A 27,455-nucleotide genomic window follows, 5' to 3' on the forward strand; every position below is an offset into this window, starting at 1 on the left:
CGACACCAGCGCACAGTAGCGTATCAACAATTATATCAGCGATGAGCAGAGCTCTAAGCAGCTATGCAGGAAGCGTCAGTAATAATTGAGCAGTTTTTTAGTCCCTTGTCTTCGATGAGACTTCCTTTCCATTCTCTTTCCCGCCACTTATTCAACCACGCGGTACTGGCTTACAATTAGCACTTCACTTGAATTCTAAGGAACACGGCATGATTTCATGGGGACACGCAAGGAAAAACAACAGTGCTCACGGGAAATTACTAATTAGCTAATGGCATCTTCAGGAAGAGAGGCATTCAAATGAGCAGCTATCTTTGTGAAAGAATTACCACTTTTATGAGCAAACATTTAATAAACGGAACATTGAAATGCATCGAGCTGAATTAACCTGAATGTGTCAGTTAGTTGATAGGACAATCTAACTCGCGCAAAACATGGCATTATGAATTTTTAGTCATAAAACAGGCCAGCACAGCCATGCATCGACAAACACTAAATTGTACGAAAAAATGTATCGTATAAGTCGCTCTGACACCCGACAATGCAGTCTTTCAGGGCATTGAGCTATAAGCACGCATAGAGCTATACATTGAAGCATTAAGTATTGAGGTACAACAGGCATTGAGCAATAAGCAGGCTTGAAGCGACAGAAATAATACAGAGAGAGAGCAGAGGAAGAAAGCTATCACTGGGAACGGAAGGGAGCCCGAGGCGCGTAGCTCCCAAGACGTTTGCTGCCTCAGGGTAGAACTTCCGAGCCGCCGGCGACGCCCGAAGCAAAAATCAAGCCAACATCCCCGGCCTCAATGAAGCGCACAGACAATGCCTTCCACGGCAACAAGAAAGAATCCAATTCATTTTACTGGACTACGCCTCGTGTAATGCGAGCAAGCATGAACGTTTCATTAGTATATGTAAAGCTATTGTTTGTTTGAAAAGTGGTTCAAGAAAGAAAATAATGAGACATCTCATTTGAATTACGATATCTGATAATATTATAAATAAGTTAATAACAGCCACAAAGATTGTACGATCAGAACGTGAGTTCACCAGAGTGTATGAATCGTTATGCGAACTCAAGAGGTAATTCCAGCAACAAGATAAACTTAGAGGCCATGACAAGCTAAGTGAAATGATGAGAGCGCGTGTTTTTTCTTCTAGTGAAGCAAATGCAGTGCTCGTAAAGAGACAATTTACACGGATAGTATCAGCAAATTTGCACAATGAACGTCGGGTAAAGTTAGAAAATTTTTAAAAATTATTTATCTCCCTTAGTACATAGATGAAACTACTTAAAATTTTAAACCAATAAATGACACGATTTTAGATCTTCTGTGAACAAGGCACGAAAAGGAAAAGAATCGGCGACAGGCCACATCAGGCCTACACTGCAGCGCCGAGATCACTATGTTATGTTACTATGTTATATAAACAGAAGAAATGTTCTCAATGTTTTTATTGCTTAAAAAACAAAATTTTCATCGCGTATAGATTCCCTTGAATCCTGTACGAATGAATACACAGCGTTTCAAATGCACGATTCATTCAAATGCACGATACGAATGAATACACAGCGTTTCAAATGAAGGCAAGTACGCAGTCAAAGATGGCAAATAGACAGGCAAGATATATAAGAAAACAAGCAGGCAAGAAAGGCAGGTAACGAGACAACCAGATAGAAAAGGCAAGAGGACAGACAAGAAAGGAAATCAGACAGCCAAATAAGCAAGAAAAAGGTAAGCAGACAGGCAAGAAAGGCAAGCAGACAGGCAAGAAAGGCAGGCAGACAGGCAAGAAAGGCAGGCAGACAGGCAAGAAAGGCAAGCAGACAGGCAAGAAAGGCAGGCAGACAGGCAAGAAAGGCAAGCAGAAGGTTCCTCCTAGAGTGGCCCCCACTCACGCATTCAGTTACACTCACAGGAAGTGCGTTCGCTAGCTGCTCGTCTCGCTTGAACTCCTTACCGCACGCTGCGCGAGACGCGTTACTTTACTTTTCCATTGAATTTAGAAGCACATTTGCTAATATAACCCTCCAGATCGACACATTTCGACTTGTTTTATGATGTTGGAGATCGAAAAAAATTACTCAAAGCTCCGATTCTATGTGAGAAACAATTAAATTTTCAGAGTTCGTTGCCCGAGTAAATGCACACTTATAGCTTGACAACGTAATATGAATTAATTAAATGGGCTAAAAATCAAATGACTTCAACTGAGAAAAACACAGAGGATGAAAAATTTGATGAATGAGTTGTTGAATGAAGTTAGTCGAGTTCACAAATTATTAGTAGTATGAAACGTTGAGTCATCATCGAGTATTATTGAACCATTAATGAATTTTTCCAGGACTCTATAATATAATCATAATGCGTATAATCTCAATTCAAGAAAATTATGCTTTGATACCTCAATTAGCCACAGAAAAGTTTGAGTGAATAGTCTAAAACGTCTCACAAGAAGTGCTGACATTATAATCATGACGATACAATAACAGGAACGATTTGAACAGCTTATTCGTAATTTTAAATAATTACGTAATTACTGTTGTGGATACGTAGCATTTCGATAAAATACTTATAACAGATTTAGATCCGAGCAGTTGCTGGCAACGCAGAATAATCACAATTTCTAGTTTTGAAACATATCTGTCAGGGACACAAATTCATAAGGAACAGGGGGATGTACCGGGTGGGTTATACGAGTAAGAAATCGAGAAGTGAGTACTGAGTAGGGTAAAAAAGTGAGAAGTGTAGCTCTATACTGCGTGGTCGATCGGTTCTTAGAATCCAGGGCATGCCAATTAGTGCGGCGAGATGAGACGTCAAGCTGAGACCCTGCTAGCCAACTGGAGACTTATAAATTGCAGCGCCAAATGCAGGTGCCGTAACAGTGCACACAATTATACCCGTCTCTCATTGTTCACTCGCATCTCAGAATCTGGCACAGATATTGCTGCCAAGTTCTTCAGAGGATACAATTGACTGTAGAGAAACAAGTAATAAATAGATTCAGTGCAGCAAAGAGTTCGACCTAATAAAATGGATGCCCACTTCCGCCAAGCACCTCATTAGTCAACAAATTGGGGTAGTTTTAACGAGAGAAAGATTCTATGGGGGACCGTCAACGAACAGGAAGTCATCTCGTCTTAACTATACACGACTTTTGTCGCCGTTACGAATGCCTTCGAGTTCTTGGAACGCAAAACAGTTCCACTGGCATAGCGCAATAATATTTTTTAGTCGATTCTCTCAGGTGCTCAACCATTAAATAGGAATCTAATTTGAAAGTTATTCTTTGGGAAAATCGTGGTGCTAAGCGGGCGAAAGAGCAATCTACTGATGTACAGCGTGAAATTTGAAGCAATGATCCGTCAAGCCGTCGCGTGAGAAATTTAACAAGTAATTGAAGCTTGATCTGTAAATATTGATCGATTGAATTTAACACCGTTCTTATTAGGGAATCTAAATGAACTTAGAAATAATTAATTGCATTTAACATGGGCAACACGCTCCTAGAATCTTGGGACGTGATACGACGAGCAGAACAAGAGAGACGAGATTTTTTATGACCTGAGATAGAAAGCCGCAAGCAAGAGACGCTCGAGGCTTTCTCTGTCTTCACCCACGCCCCATTTTGTGCTCACCAAAGACCGCACTTCTGCCCAGGTTAACTCACAAATACCAACATCAACCATAAAAACATTAAATTCTCATGAAAGGACAATAATTAATGTATGAGTCATATCAACTACAATATAAACTAAAAATAATACCACAAGCGTATAATTAAGAAAAATTTCATATCGAGCAAACGGCATGTATGATGAAACCTTTCGCGTTAATTGCAATAATTATGATCATCTTGCATGCATTTTCATTTCGTTAGTTTATAATTTTGCATCGATCGATACTAACAACCAGCCGTATAGGAACATAAATGTAGAGAAGTTATTTGTTATTCTACTTCAGTATTTTAGAGCAAGGGGATGTAGGGGTACACCCTCAACTGTGGTGTTGGGTGACACGTACGACAAACTGAACAGTCGAGGTCACCTATGTTCTAAAATCAATTAGAATGGTTCCTATGTAGAGTCACTCAAAAACTTTCTGATCCTCATGTGAGACAAATAGAAAAGTATTATTAATGATTAATTTGGAATTCAAATAGTCGTTCGATTATATAAAAAATCAGCAGTTAAAAAAACTCGAATGCCGTTACTGCGCTATTTGAATACAGCAACGGGTGATTCTATTGATAAGTTATTCATAGCAAGAGTAAAATAATTGTTTAGTGAGAGGCTAAGCATGGTATACAAGTAGAGAAATCAACAGGCCTTAGAAATAAGAACGAATGGAGTGGCTGCCGCCACATCCTGTGTCACAAGACCGTGGGTGGAATGAGCCTTATAGTGCTTCCCTAGCGCCAGATATCCTTTCCAGGAGATGCCTAACTGCGGCTTGAAAAAGTGATTAGTTACTTGATATCTTGAGACCTGAAGCACGATTCAAATTCTGCTCGATACCGAACATATCTCTTCCTAATATCCACGGCCTAATCTGGGTATTTATATCAATTCCGTTTCATAATTTTCGGGACCAACGAATGACTTGTATATTTTAGGTGCTGACATCGCATTTCTTAGCTTGTTTGTAAGGAAAGCTGAAATTATTGAATGAAAAGAAGTATACAAATATGCCACCTCGAGAATCATGTCACGAGATAGCTTAACAACTTCAGATAGACATAGGAAGACATGGGCTAGCGGCTAATTAGCGAGCTCCAATAGAAGCTTCTGCGTGCACCCTAAAAAGGATGCTGACTTGAGCTTCTCAAAATTCAGAGAAGCTCTCTCAAAAACTCAGAAGCAAACAAAATGTCCCGGGAAAAGGCTAATTAGTAGCGACAGAACAGAGCTGAAACAAGACCTTTGGAGGTACTCATTGAAGGTACTGAAACCAGACCGTTGGAGGTACTCCATAAGAGGCCGACCCGCAGAGCGCAGACGTAGACAGGAAAGAGTCGAGTATCGTTTAGATGCTTCACAGCGCTGCGGATGTACATGTAAATTGACACGACCGCGTCGATTTTATGCCAGGACTTTCGTGGTCGTTCTTTTGGAATAAAACCTGAACCACGGAAGTGAGTTACAAACATCACGCTGAGATTCATTTTAGGCAACAATGTAACACATACCGAATAGATGAGGAACATTACGTGACGTTTCCAGTATTTGGTAAATTAATAACTGATTATTAATAATGGTTCGGGAGATAAAAATAGCGAATTGACGAAATCTTATACCATCGAATCAAATGCCATATATTCAACGTGTATGTAAATATGCAAATTCCATATTGTTTTTGTTCTGTAGATGATCAAAAATTGTGTTAAACTGAAGTAACTACGTGACACGTAAAGTTTGTTAATCACGAGATCACCCACGCTAAAATGAAAAAAAGATAATAAAATAAAAGAGAGATAATTTAGACGCAACACATGCATCCCAGCCAAAGAACATGTCAGCATATTATCATTAGGAGTCTTGGTGAGTAAGGGGAAGTTATTTTAATATATGTTAACAGATAACAGGAGTACGCATGAAATTGAGGAACTCTTCACTTATAGATTAAAAAATGATCGAAAGAAAAGTTTTAAAGCAAACACAATGTTTATTTGCAACAATGTACTAGAACATTTGAGAATCTAGGCATAAATTTTAACTTGAGCTAGTTGGTTAAATGTTCCAAAGATTAGAATTTCATGCGATGATCTAGCAAATTTGTTTCTATTACTCGAATTATAAAATTATTTTCACGAAAGAAGAGCTAACTAAACGAAACAGAAAAGGTATTATATTGAATTCATCATCGTCAAAAGGTCCTGAACAGTACCTATGACGAAGGTGAAAACTTTATAATTCACATAAAAAATTAAAGCTGGGCCTATTTTTATTATCAAGCATACTAACGATGAATCAGTTTATCTAGGAATCCGAGAATATCGATTCGCGTGGCTGTGATGAACTTCAAGCCCGCATGAAGATCAGCGGTCAAATGACGCCATCATGAGACGCTAGAATGTCGAGCCTCAATTACAAAGAACTTTCTAAGAAAGCGTTGCAAGAAGGGAAGAATCTACGAGTGACACGTCAAATTACACAAACAATTGAAGTTAATGGCGGACAACCCAACAGTAGCTTCTGAGATAGGGGTAGTTCTATGAAAATGTGTATACTCAGTATATTGTTTACTTGAAGCGAATGTTGATCTATACATTAAAATTATTAAATGGCTATTATATTTATCAGTTGGAAAAATACATGAATGCATGGTTGGAGTTAGGCACTGATTAAAAACGAGACGGTAAGTATTTAATATTAAAAAGTACAGAAATCTAAGGTACAAGAAAATACAATAAGAGGATTTTTCATCTTAACTGTATTAGAAATGGTAGAGCAGCAAGCTAACATGAACATGAAGGTTACAATGAATGCTAGTTGGCAAATGAAGACAATCGAAGAGGCAAAATAAGGCTTAAATTGTTGAGCAGCCGCTAATCCGTATGCGTGATATTCTTTCACGCGATGCAGAACTTGACTTAACTTATAATCGAACGCGAAGAGTGGAAGAACTAAATTTAAATGCCCAAATAAAATAAAAGAACTCATACGAATAATTATAGTCTTTCGATCATCATAATAAACTGGTATTTTTATAATGGAGCCAATCGTCAGATTGAACTGGTATTATTATGAATGCAACAACAAAATGGAATGAATTGATTTCGCTGCATTTGGAAGAGTTGACGGCACAAGAAGCCGGTGCCACATCAGCTGATGACGTGTACAAGTCACCCACCACATAGCGGCACCAGCCGCTGTGTGGACAAGTCACCCACCACATAGCGGCACCAGCTGCTGTGTGGACAAGTCACCCACCACATAGCGGCACCAGCCGCTGTGTGGCCAAGTCACCCACCACATAGCGGCACCAGCCGCTGTGTGGCCAAGTCACCCACCACATAGCGGCACCAGCTGCTGTGTGGACAAGTCACCCACCACATAGCGGCACCAGCCGCTGTGTGGCCAAGTCACCCACCACATAGCGGCACCAGCCGCTGTGTGGCCAAGTCACCCACCACATAGCGGCACCATGCAGCTGCTGTGTGGAAGGAGAGAAAGAAGAGCAGGGAGTGAGAGCTCCAGAACCTCGAACAAAAACTAAGCGTTCTCTGATCCCGCAAGAATGCAACTTCTTCATGCGTCCGCTGGCAGATGTTTCATAAAACAAATGATATGTTGTCGAATGGATAGGCATGGCGCGAGAAGAATCTAATAAAAGCTTTTTGCGGTGATATCAGAACAGAATAAATTACATATAAGCGCAAGTCGAAAACGTTTCTACTATAAGGACATCAAGTTCATTCCTTAAGTTATAGACGAGTAGAAATAATGCGACGAAAATTGTCCAAATTAAATACATTTCGAAGCTATAATTTTGGAGTTAAGGCAATAATAGCGTTCTTACCCGACAAAAAAAAAAACATTCGATCATCACGGTTCTCGAAGCAGCTGTCCATCTAGTCGTTATATTGAGATAAAGCCTCAATCATTTGAGACGGAAAACATACATAGATGTGAGAGGCACTTGAATGGAATAACAAAGGAATTACCAGGAATTGAGTTGTTAAGATGCCATAGTAATTATATAACGATTTACTTCTGCTCGTTAATAACACGTAGACTGAGTGAAAACTGAATTCTGGAAATTTCAGAAGGCCATGAAATGATCAATTCACTTTATGATGTAATAAATATTTAGCAGATTCGTTAAGCTGCCGTATTTCAATAACTGATAATGCAAATGAATTGTACGAAGTACTGTATGTTTCCTTTCTAGATACTTAAAAGATGTGCAGAACATTCTCGACAGAAGAGAGAACGTAACCGGAACGAAATGCTGAAACGGTAATGGTTAAAGGAAAATTTCAGTTTGCTATGAACTTAAAAATCGCAACAGAACAGGCAACATCGTATGACAGTACCAGCACGGTTTCAAAAGCAAAATGATATCTTCCTCGTATAATTCACAAGATGTACTCTAATTACTCAACTCAAAGTAAGAAAAACGCAAATGAGTGCACAAAACTAAAGAAAGTTTCAGAGACCGACAATACATCAAAAGTTAACGAAGCAATTAAGATTAATCGAATATCCCAGTGTGTCCGTGATTATATATACGTATGGCAGCCGCTCCATGTGCGCGCGTCATCAGCGCACAAGTTTGTTTACACAAGCGCGGGTGTGACCAAAGAGGAATGCGCTACCGGGCTTCACAAGCCGCTGCTGCTTCATTCTCGCCTTACGTAACATCACCCTCTTCGTCACCGTCACCACGCAAGCGCCGGGAGACCGCACTCCAAATGAACTTTCTCATTCCAATGGCCTCCTATTAAATACAAACTTTCATTGCACGTCGTATATTACAACAGGAAAGAATAGGAAGAGGAAAAAATAAACAATTTAGTAATTAGTTTCAGGATTTGATGGAGTTTCCTTGATCTAGTTTCCAGTGCATGGTCATCGTTGACTTATATGCAATAGGTATTTTAACTTCCGATAAGGACTAAAAATATGTACGGTAACTCTTAACTGTGAGTGAAAACGATTACTTTTTTATTAGAAGAATAATTTCTCCCTAAATATGAAATGATTGATTAAAATAATAATTTTTTAACAACGATTGTAAAATCAACAACGTGGAGTATCTAAAAAGCTTCTCCACACTACATTTTATATTTTGCACGTTACTTTTTATTTTTGAACGACAAATTATAAAATTCGTCAAAAAAGTTTTGGATGAATAAAATACATTACTTTCCATTGTCAAAAGTTTGATACCGATTTGTCTGCACAATAATTTTGTTCTGTGAGTCAAATACCACAACAAAATATCAGTCTCGCCGTCTTAGACTCGCCTCGCTAAGGACAAAGCCACGAGCCTCCATAGACTCGATGCGCATTGAGGCGATGCACGACTCAGCGAATTCGCTATAAAACGCGGTGAGTTTGAACAAAATGAAGTACTTCATAAACACTGGACTCGAGCGTTTAAGAGGCACGGAAAATCGGATAAAACTTCTGTGTGTCTGGATTAGAACTTTAATACGTGTTATAAAATTGTAATTGTTGCGCAGTAAAAATACATCATCGTATTCAAATTCATCGGTCCCCCCATGACTCATTTAAGAACAAATTTCAAGAGCACCGAAATTAAAACGTTCGTATGAACTTGCAGAATAACAATTTCATTGAATTTCATAAGGAAGCAAATCTTAGCCGATTTGCGAGGTATTCAATCGTACAGCTATATCTGAAGGAGGTCTTTCATTTTTTAAATGTACATCATCTCTTATTATCATCGTCTTATGATGATTAAATTTTGATGTTTTTTGTGACTAATAGGTACACATCACTCAACTGCCCGAACTCACCTAACATATCAGCCTAACTGCCAAACTCACTACTGCTTAGATTTCGAATGATTTATTAAAGCTAATATATCCCAGATCATAAAATTGATCATGATATCTTGGATCAAAATTTTGATCAATTTTACTATTATCCATTTAGCCTAACATTTAGGCTTAATTTTGTATTCACATTGACTAATAATTTACTGTTGATTACTATGTCAAGAGACTACTTAAATGGCCTAAACATAATTTGTTCCAACGAATGAAGTTCATTCATATCAATGCACTTGGTACATGAAGCAGCTCTGCTCTAATAGCGCAAAGACTTCCGACGTTGGCAACTGATTCAGGATATTTTGCAATGCTTGGAGGTCAGATACTGAAGCAAAGTTTTGCATCATTGTAAATTGCACCGATCATTGATGAAGCTGATGTTTCTATACGATTGTGTGCGAGTGTATCCCAGTACGAGTTTGATTATGATGAGCTGCAATGCTACCGCGAACATGAACAAGGATTTATTTAGCAATAATAGCAATGTAAAAAACGATAACACCTGCCACTCTCGGGTACCTCCTTTCCTAATTTTATAATTTTTCTCAGTGGGCCTCCAAGTTTCCGTATCTTTACATCGATGCAAGTTTTAGTGAGAAAAATTACAAATCAGTTATTTTAACGTAATTTTATTGCGTATTAATCTTGACGTCGTCAAGTGACAATTATAACGTGAATATCCTTGGTCCTATCTTCCAAACAACGTTCGGGTGCTGCAAAAATATTTAACATAAAACAGGAAATAAATTTATCTGTGTCTGTTCATGTTTTGAAAATTTCTTTCCGTTTTCTGGTAGCGATAAGAAAATTATTGCTACACTGACGAGTGAAGCATGTATTTACTAAACCTACGAATTAAGAAGGTTCCTCTTGTGATGTTCTTCGTATATAGGTTGTTTTTCCTGTTCGGCAAGGAGATGAATTACAATCTCTGATACTTTAAGAGATAAATTCACGGTTAAAATTTAGAGCAATGATAAGGAAACGAGAGTAACAGACAGGCTGGGAACGCTTATAGCAATTCTGTCTCTGGAGCACGTATGCATTGGGTCGCTAAAATCTCATGCTGAGTATGCTATTAAATACATCAATATTGCACTTAAATTATTGAATTGTTTTACTCAGACAGTCTTCATGAGACTGGCATTTTCAAATCAAGTCAGGCAGCGTCAGCAAATGTAAGATTGTTATAGACCGTAGGCAAGGAATGGATTAGTCTAGCCAGACATCAACACGACATTAAAAATAAAAGCTTACAAGATACTTTTTTCAGTTTCGATTCATATTGTTTTCTCTCTGCTAGCTGCTGACAAGCGTCTAGAGCAATATGAATTTCATTCGGCACAGTTAGATCAACACGCCTTCTAAGTCAGATATTTTATGTCATTATCACTCTGACAAAAAACTGGACTCTACATGCATGCAGCCATCGCAAAGCATAAATATGTGCAATGATTTACAGCCTAAATGATTGTTATCACCGAGCAGTAAGCTACGTGATGGAGCGCATCTTGAGCTCGGAAGAATTAGATAAAAAGTACTATATTGTCTCTTATGATTGAATAGTCGTGGTACAGACAAGGTGAGAGACGAATATTAAAACGATCAGAACGTAATTTATACTAATGTAACCTTCAGCTAACCTTCAGACTTTAGAACTCAACTAAATAAATATACAAATATAAGCAACGAAGCAAAATACTCAAGTTGATTTCGAAATTTAATTAACATTGTTGCCACGAACTCATTCGTGAACAATTTATTTTTACTGCAAAATTTATCTAAATCCAAATGTACATGGGCAGTTTCTTGAATAAGATCTTAAATGATTCTTACATTACATAAATTATAACATAGAGGGAAAAGAGCAGCAGGTTGGCGGGTACGTGGAGCGCCGGAGAGGGAAAGGAGCAGCAGGTTGGCGGGTACGTGGAACGCGGGAGAGGGAAAGGAATATGCCGCAAGGTAGAGCGCGTTCGCAGAGGTGGAACAGGTACCCTAGGTACCGACGGTAGGTACGAGAAGCGCGGCATCGAAGGAGAGGAAGGTTGGTATAGGTACGTGGAGCACGTCTGCGGGGGAGGAGCACGTCTGCAGGTCCGACGAACGCGGCGGCGAGGGGAAAGGATGCAATAGGCTCGACAAAAAACTCTGGCATGTCAAGGCATAACGCATCCATACATGGCGCGCAGGGCTGCACTAAATGCACACAATTTCGCGGCACGCGTGCAGACTGGCGACTGCTCATTTTTACTTCAGCGAGGTCGTGCTTAGACTATGAATAGTTACTACAGCAGCTCAACGCTAATGCTGCTCAAGAAGTGGTTTTTATTAAAATGCGGAGATTGAAGAATGACGGTAAATTCTATTCAGAACGCCGTAGATTCGTCAAGATTCGTAAAGATCCGCCAATTTTATTCAAAACGCTAGAAATTTCAATCCCACAATAGAATTAAACGAACGAGGGAATGAATTAAGCATCGCTTCTCTACAAAAATCTGATTATTGACAACATTCAGAGGCCTGGACCAGAAAGGAGCCGCGTAGAAATGCATTTAAAAAAGAATGCAACTGCAAATTCTGAATAGCAAATTTTAAAATAATTTCAGGAACGTTACGTTTCCTGCAGTCCCGTAACAGTCAAGCATTTTGACAACAAGGTCTCCAAACAACAAGACGAGGAAAGTCCTCATCTTGTAAGAGGTTGACACGTTGGTAGCCACATGTGTGGATGATGCGAAACGAACAGACGGAACATTCTTTTCACACTCTATTAATAACGATCAATTCTAATGAAGTTGAGTTGACGTAACGGTTACTCAGCTACGGTTACGGTTGAGTTGACGTAACGGTTACTCAACTACGGTTACGGTTGAGTTGACGTAACGGTTACTCAACTACGGTTACGGTTGAGTTGACGTAAGGGTTGCTCAACTAACTAAGATATCAACTACGAACAATGAGATAATGACAGCACCGATGACTGTAGTCGCGACCAGCTGTTGCGTTGGAACCGATGGGGAGGCGAATGTTGCGTAGGGGTTAGTGAGGCAGGTGTAGCGTAGGGGTTAGTGAGGCAGGTGTAGCGTAGGGGTTAGTGGGGCAGATGTAGCGTAGGGTTAGTGACTGTGAGGCATGTGTAGCGTACGGGTTAGTGAGGCAGGTGTAGCGTACGGGTTAGTGAGGCAGGTGTAGCGTAGGGGTTGGTGGGGCAGGTGTAGCGTAGGGGTTAGTGAGGCAGGTGTAGCGTAGGGGTTAGTGGGGCAGGTGTAGCAAGTGAGGCAGGTGTAGCGTAGGGGTTAGTGAGGCAGGTGTAGCGTAGGGGTTAGTGAGGCAGGTGAAGCGTAGGGGTTAGTGAGGCAGGTGTAGCGTACGGGTTAGTGGGGACGGCGGGTCCTGTGCAGGGGTCAATGGGTGGGGAAGGTTTAGGCCTCGCATATAGTGGTCAGTGTAGGAGGAGGGGCAGCTGTTGTAGCTGTTGCGTGGTGGTCATTGGATTGGAGGGTAGGAGAAATTACGTAATGATGTCAGTGTGCGGATGTGCAGCAGGGAAGGTAAATGTTGCGTATGTCAGGGAACGACATGTGCTGCAGGGAGGGGACAGGTGTTGCGTGGAGGTCAGAGGGAGACATGCATGTGTTGCACTGAGGTCTGTGCGGGCAAGGGTTGTAGAAAGCGACACGGTGGCCTCGGTGTTGTTTGTACGGCGTTCGGTGTACATATGCTACATTAGAAAAAAATAACTATTACGATTAATAGGTCGCAGTCTACTGTGACCCTTATCAAGACCTTATAAGGCAGTTTTATTTAGTTATTTTTCTGGAAACATTAATTTCATTCGCAAAATAATTTGAGCATGATAGCGTACCGTAACACTGATGAATTGTTTTGACTGTGAAGAGATATGAACACGTTCATTTTCAGTTTTAGAACTGAAATTTTTTCTTCGATCACTTACCGTAATTATAAAAAATAGAGAAAGCTCAGAAGGCAAACATAATAGTTTAATATTCCATATTTGCATGAGAATGTTTCATATTTGCCAAATTGTTTCGCATTAATACAAGCCGAACAGTTTTACGACTCGAATGTATATGGCGCAGCAAATAAATGTTTATGACGCAGCAGTAAGGAAAATAATCAATAGGGAATATAATATATATTTAGACTGGGTGTAGAAAATAATCAATAGGGAATATAATATATAATAGACTGCGTGTGGAAAATAATCAATAGGGAATATAATATATAATAGACTGCGTGTGGAAAATAATCAATAGGGAATATATAATAGACTGGGTGTCGAGATGACCGCGGTGGCTACAGCCACATTGTGGCAGTTGGCAGAGGCAGGCCAGCGTGTCCACGTAGCGCCATTACTGTCAGCGGTCAAGGTCAACTCTCGCTGCCCGGCATGCACTCCTTACGCACTGCGCTCGCCCATACATAATTATATGCTCTCAGTGGTATAAATGGACTCAATGGTATAAATAATGGACTCTCAATGGCATAAATAGACTCTCAATGGTATAAATGGACTCTCAATGGTGTGAATAATGGACTCAATGGTAATAGTAGACTCTGAATGGCATAAATAATGGACTCTCAATGGTATAAATGGACTCTCAATGGTCTAAATAACCGCTCTCAATGGTCTAAATAATGGGCTCTCAATGGCCTAAATAATGGACTCTCAATGGTATAAATGAACTCTCAATGGTATAAATAATGGACTCTCAATGGTCAAAAGATGCATGTACAGATTTCCGTCGTCAAAATGTGCAGTATAGTTTGTATGCAAGATTTATAGTTTATCATCAGTGCACGCAACAACTGAGCAAAGGGGAATTGTTGAACGAGATAATCATAATCCATTACCATAAAGCGAAAATAGGATAGTAGAAATTATCAAAACAAGCAACTCAAAAACTTTAACAAAGCTGGTCCCATTCCATATGAATTTACCGTTCTCATGCAAGGACTTCACTCCAATTGCAGAGGGAACGTAATAAACTTGTCAAACTAATTTACCTTTCATAATGTCGAAGGAAGCATTATTGTTACGGAATATTTTATTCAACAGCGATTTAATGCGCCGAGCATGATTTTCGCCGAGATGATGAAAAAAATGTCATTGCAAGGAAGACCTTGTACACAGTTTTTACGAAAAACTAGTTTAACAAATAATACAATACCTATATAGTTTTAGAAAGAAGCGCATTGCACGACGTTCCATTTCGCTAACATTGGCATTCATCACAATTTCGTAAATTGTTCGGTAAGTCTAGAAAGATAATTCAAATGACGCAGATCCTATACTAATATTTTTCTATGATTGATATGTAGAGGGATATTTGAATTTGAACAAATAGTATCACAACAAATATTTTACTCAAGTGTGGTTGACAGGTACTCTAATAAGTAGTCAATTCATGCAAGTTTCTATAGAAAGTGATTGCTTTTACACGCGATTCTATTGTTGCAGCTTGCAAGCGCTATTACTTGCGCTCCAAAGAGGTTCAGGGAACAGATGTAAAATTATGAAAAGCCATTACTAGTCAATACAGAAGCGAACGCACATATGAATGTAAGAAATCAGGATGAGCAACTTAGTATATCGTTGTACCGCTCAACAGTTCTGCTTCAGTTCCGGACAGGAATGTGACCTACGATCCTATTGGCCAGCGACCAACTCAATCGTGCAACGAACGGTGTCGACAAGCTTCGTGGATATTGAAAGTGCATGCAAAACAGTGTGTGAGAAAGAGTCTTCAGAACTCTGTATATATTGAAATTCCATAGTAACGAAAAGTACGATACGAATCGCTCGCAACTAAAGTCAGTTAAGACATTGCAAAAAAATAATAATAATAATTGTTGTGTATATGCTGACAATTTTATTCCTGCTGTAGGATATACATTGCAGTTACGTGTCCAAGATTTTGTAGTTATATAGATAAATATAATAATTCAAGAGTAATTCTATGGAATGCAGGTGTCCATCAAAAGTTGACCGGATGCATTACCATTCTTCATCAGGCGACAGGATGCTCAATGGTGACAACACCCAAAAGAGCATTGCCATGCTCGAAGGAGATCGCACTTTTTACACTCAAATTCGCCTTCGAGAGGTATTACGGGTTCAAAGATGACTTCAAAATCTGACTTAAAAGTTTCCAAACCGTCAATCATGAACAAACTCTCATAGCGCAATGAGCCAAAAATGTTGTAATGAAGAAAGACAATAGTGTAAAAAGCGGAAAGAGGTCCCAATTCGAAGTAAGATGAATAAAGCATGGTCAAATTTCACGACCGCCTCTTACCATGGCAAAGCCAAGTGCCATTACCTAACATAAATCGTCATCATGAACAAGGCTACACAAAACAAAAAATCTCAAGCTTCAAGAGAGTTGAACCATCCCACTGTGGAGCGTGACGAACTCCACTTCAGTCAATTCGACGCACATACTCGACTCACAAATATTGGGCGATTTGAAGGCACGGTCAGCATTCCTTCTCCCAAAAAAACAAAACAATCCGGTCACTTTTGTACCAGAGCGAAGTGAGCCATTATTGAGCAACGAGAGTATCATTGACGTATTTTACAAGAGCGCAGAAGAAATTTCACAGAGTAAGAAAAAATTATATAACAACGCGACCAATATTTCTTCAATCATCACTCAAAGAACCATTTCGTAATGATCGTGGACAACAAAATCGCAGAACGTATCGAAACAAAAACTTCACTGATCTGCTACCGAAATAATAATTGGTACCGAGCGGATACATGCGGATGCGTAGCCGTGAGTCAAACACCAACCATTTCACCCAATGGTTGACAATTCTCCATCAGGCAAGGCTGTGAATAACAAAGATGTAGTCGGACATATCCCGCCACACGTCCATTTTGTGACCACACGACGCGCCGATTTGATTACTTACGGTAATAACAGCATGCACTCTTTTAGCAACTATAGGTCTCATACGAATCAGGACGAGGCTATTTTTAAGGAAAATTTTTATTGAGATTATTTGTCAATTAATCATTTATAGCCTCGTAGCCTATTGACAAAAAATGGGCTCATCTATTTCTTATTTGTGAATAACATTTAAAATTCATAATTGAATATTATTGCTAGTGACCAGCACCAGATCACAGATTAAAATGAACAAAAAGATAGACGAGCTCGAGCCTTCAAATCACAATGCTCCAGGGCAGCCGTAGTAATTTCGTAAGAGTTTGAGCGTCCAGGAATGAGGACGCGCGTGTTTGGAGAGGCCAATGGGTCCATTCGAGTAATGGGTATTAGATGTTGCATAAAAATTCGTGCATTGAAAATCTAGAACGCAATGTTGGCATTCAGTGAATGAGTAAACCAACAATGCGGCCACCACAAACTGCTGAAGTTGTGCTGCAATTCTGCGCGTCAATTCCACTTTAGACGAAAAATAGATAAACCGTCATATTTGTTGGTCAATTGAAAAGAAAGAAAAGGAAGAAGTATAGGCAACAATGCAGGAGACAGTTCTGAAGGGCTGTAACTCGCAGATCATTTAGCACATATTCTCAAGTAAATGCGAAGTAAACAACTAAGATTGTTATTTTAACGTAACAATAACTTCGTAAAAATAGTGGTTTCGAAGTTATTGACAAAATGCATGATAAAACTCAAAGAATAAGAACACCTGACAAAAAAGCAGAAGTTAGCATTTTTTTTTGTGTTTGCGTAGCAATATAGTTTTCCTAAGAACGATGAACACGGGAACGAATGATGAAGTTTGTGTTCGAAAGATATGCGTAAAAAATAGCTGCAACCATCTATGCTGTTCACCGTTATCAATGCAAAAAAAAAAACGCGTTGCAAAAACTACTCGGACAACTGTTAAACCGGTTGACCAAAAAACATAAAAAATGACTGGCATGCACAACTATTCAAAAATTGATAGTAATTTTTATTGAAATTGAAGTCAATGCATTCTTAGAGCATGCTATTAACAAATAATTCGATTAAATTGAAATAATAAATTAGTAGTGAACCAAAACTACACCAACTACCAAGACTACAAATACACTGCATGAAAAATCGGACTCTTTCTGCTGAATATCGGCATCGTAAACATTATTGAATAAAAAAAATTAAAAATGTATTCAACGGACAAGAAGCTAAAAATTTCATCTTACATCGGTAAGTGATTTCTGAAAGCAAATAAAAATTGTACATTTATCGCGACCACATCCACAATTGACACAAATAGTTACAAGAAGGTTAAAAGAGCTGGAACGATAGAAATGTCAGAAATGAATGACAGGACAATATGCTTCATCAACATAAATACATGGCCTGAGCACGAGACAATTTCGACCTTTCGATCTTCTCGCACTAAAACACAATGGAGGAAATAATGCATGCGTTGCTGAAAACCATCACTTTATTATGTAGTTGATTGGTAAGCATATAAAACTGCAGACTGCACAGGAAAAGCTGTCCTTTACGTAGATCGAAGATTGCTTCTAACGAGATCGCTAACACTTGTACTGCATCAAATTAGAAGCACAAAACTCCGAAATAAAATGAAGATTTTTCAAAAAATAAAGCGAAACCTTCAGCTCTCGTGATGTCTATAGACAATTAGAGGCCAAGTAATTTATCATGAAGGAAATAATAAATCGACGAAATTGTTAAGCGAAGCAAAGAGCGGCAATCTGTTGTTATGACCGTACTAAGCGGTGCTGGTCAGGGGGGAATTTCTGGAACTCAGGAGAAGGGGAAAATTCTCGACGCGCGCTCTATTAATAGAAGCCACTTAACGCATGGCCGGCGGAGCATTAAGAGCGTTTAGTGGGTAATTAGCAGGTATGCCACGCAATGAACACTGAGGTAAATAACTCCACCACCAAAATACATTCCTGCCATCCAATTTAGATGCAAATTTTGCCCTAATGAGCGAGTCCGGGTAGCGTGTATATAGGGTTGGCAGGGATGTCTGCTCTACGACCATACACTCGCTCGCTCAGGCAGCTCGGTGCTAAACGCTTACATACAACATGAGGCGCACATTGTAGAGGTGATGCTGACTTCAGTAATGTACTGCCAAACGCTTACATACAACATGAGGCACACATTGTAGAGGTGATGCTTACTTCAGTAATGTACTGCCAAACGCTTACATACAACATGAGGCACACATTGTACAGGTGATGCTTACTTCAGTAATGTACTGCTAAACGCTTACATACAACATGAGGCACACATCGTAGAGGTGATGTTAGCGGCAAGTAAAGCACCAAGGTTTATCGTGATTCTTTACTCGAATAAGTGAACACAAATAAAGTTAAAATCTCGCTTAAATAATATTAGTTCGCTTAAAATTCAAAATATAATTTAAAATTTAAATAATAAGGAAATTTTAAACAAAACCGGCATTATTTTTAATGAAACATGCTTGAATGAAAGGCTTCTTCCTAGACCATACTATTGAAATATTTTCTGAAGGAAAGAAGCCAAAATGAGTTATAGACGAGAAATAATGAACATTGAAACGAAAGGCACTACAGCGAGAAAGAATGCAGTGGAAACAGAGCTTCAAGATAAGCTGAAAACTGGAAATAATGGCAACGAACACTGATATTGAATAAAGATATTCTGAATAATGTTAACTTGCACTTTGAAATATAAATTGAACAGCCGTGTAACCAGTTGATAAATTCAAACGTACGGTGTACCAAATACATAGTTTTGGCAAACACGTTAATGGGTGTGAGATGAATTTGAATGAAACGAGCAATGCAGGAGGAGCTGCAATGATGACGATGCTAACAGGAAGCCAGAGAGCGTGGGAGAGGCTCCATACATGGCCACAACCGTGCGCTTCCACGCATAACATCAGTAGCCTGAACTGCGCTGCCAAGCGCACCGCATGCGCTATTTAGAGATTATTCTTTACGTAATCAAATGATGCTAGCGCCGGAATTGGCAAAAATCTATGATATGCGTCCAATATCAGGTAGGCAGTTGGATATTGTTTATTTATTCTGTTCCCGGATTCCTGGAATTGAATGTTAAATACAATTCATGCAGCCGATGATCGGTAATGAAGGGAATAACTTTCTTGAGTTAAGACCAGAATTAGTAATGGGATCCACAAAAAAAAACAGTTGAACGTGTAATTTTTCAACAACGGATTGAACTATTTTTATAGCAAATCTCATTAAAACAAATAAATTCGAATACAACTTTTTTTTGACAAAACCAACGTCGAATTACGAACTAAACTCAACACGAACTCAGTGTATAATCAGGCTTAAAACGATAGACGAGCCGCCGGGTGAGTAAATCCGTTAGCAGGTGCAGGCAGCCGGCGTCAGCAGCAAGCAGTCGGCGGAAGCGGGGCGAGTGTTAGGGAAGCTCAAGTTGAAGGGCAGAAAAACAAAGGTGGTGACCCGCGGGTCTAAAGGTTTCTTCTAGAGATCGCAGGGGCGATCTAGGGTCTTGCCTTCAAGCATTCGAGTGGCAGGACAAAGATCGAGGATAAGGGACGGTAGCGGCAGCGGATACTCAGGTAGATAACGAAGCAATTTAAGAAAGCAGCGGAAGCGTTCAAATTGTACTATAGATTATAGAAATGAATGAAGTCTTGACTCAAACTAAAACTGTCCTTTAGATTTCACATAAACGAAATGTTTTTGACAAAATTGCGGTGTAATTTTTGCCACTAGTGAGTCTGTAACCAAACCTGTGCAACAACAAAGAGTAGCGTGGATAAAAACAAAACCGTTTGACTACGTGTATGGAATTTCAATTTGGAAATAGATTTTAAAATGATTAGAAGTAATAAATGTTAACGACATAAAATCATAGTTTCCAATTATATTTAAACTTTAATTCCTGCGTGCGAAGTGCGTTGATACGAACTGCGGCTCGTGTGCATGCTATAGTTAATACGAACTGCGTGCGAGATGGCCCGTGTTTAATACAAGAAGAGAATGTGGCGCTACGCCTTCTATGTGGCAAAGGTCAAAAGGCTACCAGCTGAGGTCGGAGCAAGAGCTGTTTCTCTTTGAGAAGAATGCTAAGTGTTAAAAAATTCATAATTAGGAAATCAAAAAATAAAGTTTCACGATTGTGGAAATGTTTTCACTACTGAGAACAATTTTCGGAGCACAGATCTTAATCAAAAGTGATAATAAAATTGATATGGGAAAATGAAAAAAATTAATAAATCAAAAATGAATCAAGCGATAAATTTTGTATCTAAGACAGAAGCTGAGACATGAAATGAAGGGGAAATATAAAGATTTTATGGATATTTTGTAATACCCAAAATGATACACCCACGTAAATTAGAACATAGAGTTGATATTCTTGATGAGTTTCATCCCAGCAGTGTTCGAGCACGCAAGTAAATGCCCTTGGAACAAACCCGTTAACTCACTAAACAATAAAATTTACCTGCATCGGACCATCTGGCTTGATGGTAACCATCTTATTCAGCGTCGTGCAGCTCAGCTGTTGTTACTAGGCAGCGCTTCAATAAAAGATTACCAGGGATGAACATCATCGAGTAGTGTTATTGAAGTATGAAAACAATTCAACGGCATGCAGGGCGCAGTGAGTGTGCCGAGGCAAAAGTTGTATCACGTGAAGGTCCCGGAGGCAGAATGTGCACCAGGTCAGCGGCCGTGAAAAGAATGTCGATGTGTAGGGTAAGCCTGACGCTTCTCACAAGCCTCGGCCATGCTATGAACGCGCTCGCGAGCGCGTTCCTCCATGATGCACGTATTGCAGATTGATTTCGGATTTCAGTTACTACAATTCTGTAGATACAGAATTGTATACAGTATTACCAAATATGCAGTAAGATACAGTAGTATTTCAATCAAATTCAAACGTGTATGAATTTCGAAAGTAGCTTCTTCAGGGAGGCGATATTATAAAAAAACGGTTATTATTCAAAGAAAAAGGATATTTTAATACAGAACGCCATTTAAGGAGCATCGCATGCAACGATACAAAAAATAAATCTCCAGGAAAATTACTCCAAATAAAATAGGCTGGTGTGACTACAATGAGAAAAGAGGCAACTCGAGATGCGGTTTTGGCCACGACCAGAGAGAATTTTTCTTCCGGCGGTCTCGGTTAACCAAACCAAAGCCACAAGAGACACAAGATTCCGACACTTGCCCACAAACTAATTAACACTGATAATATATAAATGCAAAACACTGCAAACTTGACATTCTTTTTGAACAGATGAGTTCCTGAAACATATAATAGAAGTAAATACGCGTTTAAAAGATATACATTAATTTTTTTGAGAGAATTTGCTTTTCGAGAATACAACGGCAGAAGAAAATGACGCGATGTCGTTACAAGAGCGATAAAAAATCGGAGAGAACGATGCCAGACATGGAATACCTTTGAAAATCATGTAAAGCATGTTCATTTTATGAAGAGTGTCCACTTTATGAACACTGAAAATTAAATGCCGAAAAAATTACGAATGAAACCAAATTCGTGATCACAAAAAAATTAAGCGTCAATCTTTCCATGATGTCGCCTGAATGTAGTAAGGGATCACATATGCAGTGTAAAATTATATTGATTCATAAAACAACCTCCAGAACAAATAAAGGATAATTCAAATCTATCCCGTCGCTTATCGAGAGCTATTTAAAAAAATTTTCGTTTAACAAAACGAGGTACACGGAGAAAGAATACTAATGTATATATATACCTACTCAATAACGACGACCTCCAAATGTGGTAGGAAATTTCCGTAGATGAAACCGCGCATCTCGACATGAGCTCCTGACATAGGTAGGCAACTTGACACATGCATGCTGAAAATTGTCTTGTGTATGGGACCTTTGTGATTTTTTCTCAAACTTTACATGAAGTGAACCAGGAAACTATCGCAGCCAACTGTTGTCAATCCTACAACAATGAGCTACAATTGTAGTCAAATGTGGAACCGCTGTCACTAGATTTTAATCAAGCAAATAATCTATGATCATGCATATAATATCCCGGGCTCCGTTTCCACGATCGTAATTACAAATCGCACCTTCAAGTTAATTGCAAATGAGTATTGTCGCACGTTAACGGCTTCCAGAATTTATGAAATTGCACGAGCACAATCAGCCATAAATTCGTATTTTTTCGGAATGAACCTGACAACAACGTTGAGGTGAACTCAGAACTCGAGGAGACGGTGGAGATGGAGTAAGATATGATAGCAATTTTAACCTTTAGAGTTGCCCAGCACGGCAATGGAGAACGAACTACCTGCTAACAAGATGCTGCAAAGTTCACAAGATCAAAGATCACTCAAATATTCTCATTCTCCATGTACGTAAATATGTACAATTTGTGTCACATTCCTCACCAATGTCCAATGCCTTCACTTTTCACGATATTCACTTAATTAAGGGTTATCCATGCTTGAGTATGTAGGGACACTATTTATCTGTTATCAGTTTTATTAATTTTCTAGAATATTTGATTTTTTCGCAAACCATCCGAGCTACTTAAAGATTGACATTTTGTTTGTTCGTAGATTCAGTTATCCATAGGATCATAACAGCCTGATCCGCCAATGCTTGAGGTGCAACTTCCATACTTTACAAAATACACTTAAAACACTATCCTCGGCAAATTCGTATTATAATCCCCGTTCTAAGTTCTTGAATTGTAGCGGTTTCGAAACTAACCAATCCGCTATAAGTAACACCAGAAGCGGTCATACGTAAATAGAGAATTTAAGGAGCAGAACTTTTAATTAAACGTTACGAAAGAAAACTAAATTGAATAGAAAATAACGAATATAATTAAAAAAACAATTAAAAACACTCTGGCTACTATGTTCAGATAACAAAAATTATAAACACTTGAATGCGGCGCTATTGCGTCGTATTTAATATTATTGAATAAGTAGCAAGGCGTAAGCCTGGGCGCAAGAGATGGGGCAGGCGGGGCTCTCTATGAAGCTATGCGAAGGCCGCCCAGTCGCCGGGGCAGCTGCTGCTAGGCGCGCTATTTGCATCTATGCTTAACCCTTCATAAGGCAGTTCTGCCCTCGGTAACCTTACCTAATGATAAACATTGGCACTTTTTTATAGTGTATGAGCACAGGATTGACCTTTCCTTTCAAAGAAACCCACAAATTTTCTGTGACATGAAATGGGATGTTCACATTGACATACATGATTCACCGTAGGAAAAGAGGAAATTAATACACCTGGAGTAATAATTAATAATTCACCACATAAACATATTTATTTAATTGAGGACCATAAAAGAAAGATTAAATAAAGTTTTGAGCAAGACATCAGAATAAAGTTCGACACAGATATTACGAACGTAATGCTCGCATCAACACTAAATCCAAATTAAGATAGTAAGCATCACCTGCAAGGTCTGGACGTGGCCACACTGGCCGCAGGAATAAGACATGAGCTCCTGGAAACTTTCTTGTATGAGCTGTCGACTTGCATCTTTCTTCTTATTCCTCCTCGTAGTATGGTGGCTTTTAGCTGCCTTGTTGGATTTCTTATCTCTTTTTTCAGTATCGAGTATAGCGTCGCTGACATCGTCATCGCTGGAGTCGGCGAGTGGAGCTGTGGACCGGGCGCTCTCTAGCAGACGACGGTACCTGCCGTACTGCAGCACAGGAGGTAAGTTGTTCCACGGCTTTAGGCGACCCATTTCAACTCAAACACACAACCTAACTTTAGTTTCAGCGACGATAAAATGCTCGCTGCAATCACAGCAGTAATGAATCGCATCCACAGTACAAGAGTATTATTGCTGAAACACTGGTTCACAATGCACCGAGCAACCTCTGAATAAAAAGAATAATACAGTCAATAACAATTTAAATTGTAATGACTAGTGTCTTACGATGACTGGGATACAAATATGACGCACATGACCGAAGGACTTTAACGAGAAAAAGCTCAAATTTTCTGGAAAAACATTTAGAGTTAAACGAGATGCCATCAGTCAACTAGGGTAAACGATGATTCAAACTTGGACAATAATCCCCAAACTAAGACTTGGTCAGTATTTGGCAATAAGGTAGTTCTAATTTTGACATTGTAACTGTTAATTGTTACATATTGTGGAAAATTGTAATTGTTACATATTGTGGAAAATTGTGAAATTGTAATTGTTACATATTGTGGAAAAATTGTGAAATATCAAGTGTAAATGAATGACGAACTTTTCAGGCACGACTATACATAAGGTATACCTACAAAAATCAGGCGTTTATAGTTTTTGCGAACTTATTTACAACTCAAAATAATTAAATGCTATTTAGACCTCTGAAACAATATACCAAGAGCCAGAGGTCTTCACAGTTTTCGAGACCTCATGATTAAATTGAGAACCGAATCATGAATGAATCATTGAAATCATCAAATTATCTACGGAAAAATGGCTTGTAATTAAGCCATATTTTAATTTGCAACTTGATTAAACTCTACTTAAAAAGTTAAATTTGAGTGAACAGATAAAAGTATAGCTCAAAACTACTGAATCTCGCAAGTGCAGAAGAAATCTACGAAAATAATTTCGATAAACCGTACTACAGGTTTAAAACAATTCTTGGGAAAAACGACTGAGAGTGAGGGGCATCCAAAACAGGAATTACTAAATAACGGGACTGATCTCCACTCGAGTAAAAAGACACAGCATGAGACATGAGTTTCATTTAGCGGCAATATCTCAAGACTAATCGTGCGAAGCTCAATACTGGAATGTTTTATAGTAGGCACCACATAGCAGGAGCTCAATGAATGAGATCTGAGGAGCACAAATGAAGTGCCTACGTGATGAAGGTATGCGACCCTGTCTTCCCATCAAGTCACTTAGGTCGTTTCAACTTTGCGTTTAGCATTCAAAATGCAGGCATCTATTTCATTCGAAGAACATAGCGTCTCAACTGTAAGTTTTTGAAGCACCAGAAAAAACTATATTACACCACAAGTTCAAAGTAATCACAAGTCGAATCCTCGGACATGAGCTACACTCTCCGCTTAGGAGCGTCACACATGCACAACCTCACTCTTCTACATCGGTTTGTCGACTAACATGTCGAGAATTCCTGCCGTCCGGTGCGTCCCGTTTGCCCGGGACCGCCGTGAGCAAAGCCGGAAGATAAATTCTAGAATCTAGATCATTGTGATCCGGTTTCATCAGAACTCCAATCGGCAAAAGCTATTATATTATATAAATTACGAGTAAACACGGGCTTATATATGGCAATCACAATGACGAAAGAAGCAAAATAGTACAAGCGAAATAATGGGGTGGGGGTGTCCAAACCTCGGCCTGTGTAAGGTTTGTAAACTATGCAGCCAGAATGCATAAACACATGACGACTTCACCTTAGTATAAATTTTCTGTTAGTTTTGCACCAATAAAACTCCGGAAAAGGCGCATCGAACTCAGTCCAACTAACATCATGTTCTCCTGTGTTATTATAGTTAATTCTTATACTAATCTGATGTTTGTTGTAATTGTAATATAAGAGATGTTTTCGTATACATAAGACCCTCGGACAACAATCAGCTTTTTAATCTGACCTCCGGTAAATAGAAGTTCGCCTATCCTCGTTCTATTGGATTACATGTTATTCAAAGTCACGAGACTGTTAATACACAAATTAAAAATTAAATTTTCACTACGCCAATTGAATTCTTTTGCACAGTTAACGGCAAAATTTATTTGAGAAACTAGGCACATTTTCTATAGGCGGGTCGTAGAGGTAATTATCTTAAACAAGGAGACACATGGCCGGTAGTTAACTATCACTGCCAAGCCAATAACATGACCGGACTACGAGATAAATATTTCCATAGTATACGCATGAATATTTGCCTACACACAGCAGATAGAAGGCCTTCCGGTGTGTGGACAGTTGATCATAAATGGCTAGGCCTATTAGAAGACCAGAAACTAACGCAGGAAGGAGTTTTTTTTATTCATACACAACCAGCATAATGTTTGTATCTGTGTAGATGAAGCAACGGAACATTCTTTCAGGGCAGATAAATTTGCAAATGTCTCGAAATAAGTGCTATCAGTTTCTCATCCGACGTTCGGGAAAACAATGCTTTCAAACAGCTATTTCATTGAGTCGCACCCTGTTGTAGAATAAAGGATATGCTTTACATTTAGCTTCCAATTCTGTCACGAGTAATATAGCACAACTCACGGTCCACTTATGAACCTAGTTCTGAAAATTTGTTATTCAATAGTAAAAAATTATTTATTTTATTCAAGCTACATGGACAAAATAACGAATAAAATTTTGTTGATTGAGAAAACCTTGCGTCATCTTGACCATTAATCTAATGTTTACGAGAAAAAAGTAATTATATTAGTCGACGAAACAAGTAAGCTTCATGGATTTTGTTTCTATTTTACGACCTAACAAGATTCATTAAACCTAGTCAAAATGATTCTTCTAAATAGACAGTGGTACCGGCGTCACCGCGTAAATAAAATTTCAAAAATTTCTCTCGATATACTTCAGGTTCTGGCAATTACTTAAGGCACACTTATAGCCACTAAACATTACACACGAGCTACAAACAAACTCATGCAGGCTTCAAATGAGAGAAATATTTATGATTGAATTTTTTATTATGTTTAGAGAAGAACGAGAATAGGTCATCTGCATTGAAGGACCAGTTGAAATGAAGCTGACAGACTAGAATTTAGGAGATGAGGTTTGAAGTTCCTATTAGGATCCTCAACTCCTGATCTAGAGTGTAGGAGGGTGCGAATATTATTCGTTTTCATGACGCTTTCTGAATGGGTGATATTGCTACGTTTTGTAATTATTCTTCAAGAACTGCTTATTTCAAATCAAATATTAATTAATTATTATTTTACAAACTCAACAGATATTATTCAGTC

The 27,455-nt window shown here is 38.9% G+C and overlaps 1 protein-coding gene across 1 annotated transcript in view; it reads right to left on the bottom strand.

The window, feature by feature from the left end:
* Nucleotides 1–24,495, bottom strand: part of LOC108670916 (ras guanine nucleotide exchange factor Y) — a 33,565-nt gene extending 9,070 nt beyond the window's left edge. The window contains exon 1 of the mRNA XM_018158413.1: nt 23,937–24,495. Coding sequence (XP_018013902.1) covers nt 23,937–24,233 — 297 coding nt within the window. The 5' untranslated portion in view covers nt 24,234–24,495. The remainder of the gene's footprint in view (nt 1–23,936) is intronic.
* Nucleotides 24,496–27,455: the final 2,960 nt, after the last annotated feature.

The sequence above is a fragment of the Hyalella azteca genome, unplaced genomic scaffold, assembly GCF_000764305.2.
Source record: "Hyalella azteca isolate HAZT.00-mixed unplaced genomic scaffold, Hazt_2.0.2 contig1382, whole genome shotgun sequence".
NCBI classification, from domain to species: domain Eukaryota; kingdom Metazoa; phylum Arthropoda; class Malacostraca; order Amphipoda; family Hyalellidae; genus Hyalella; species Hyalella azteca.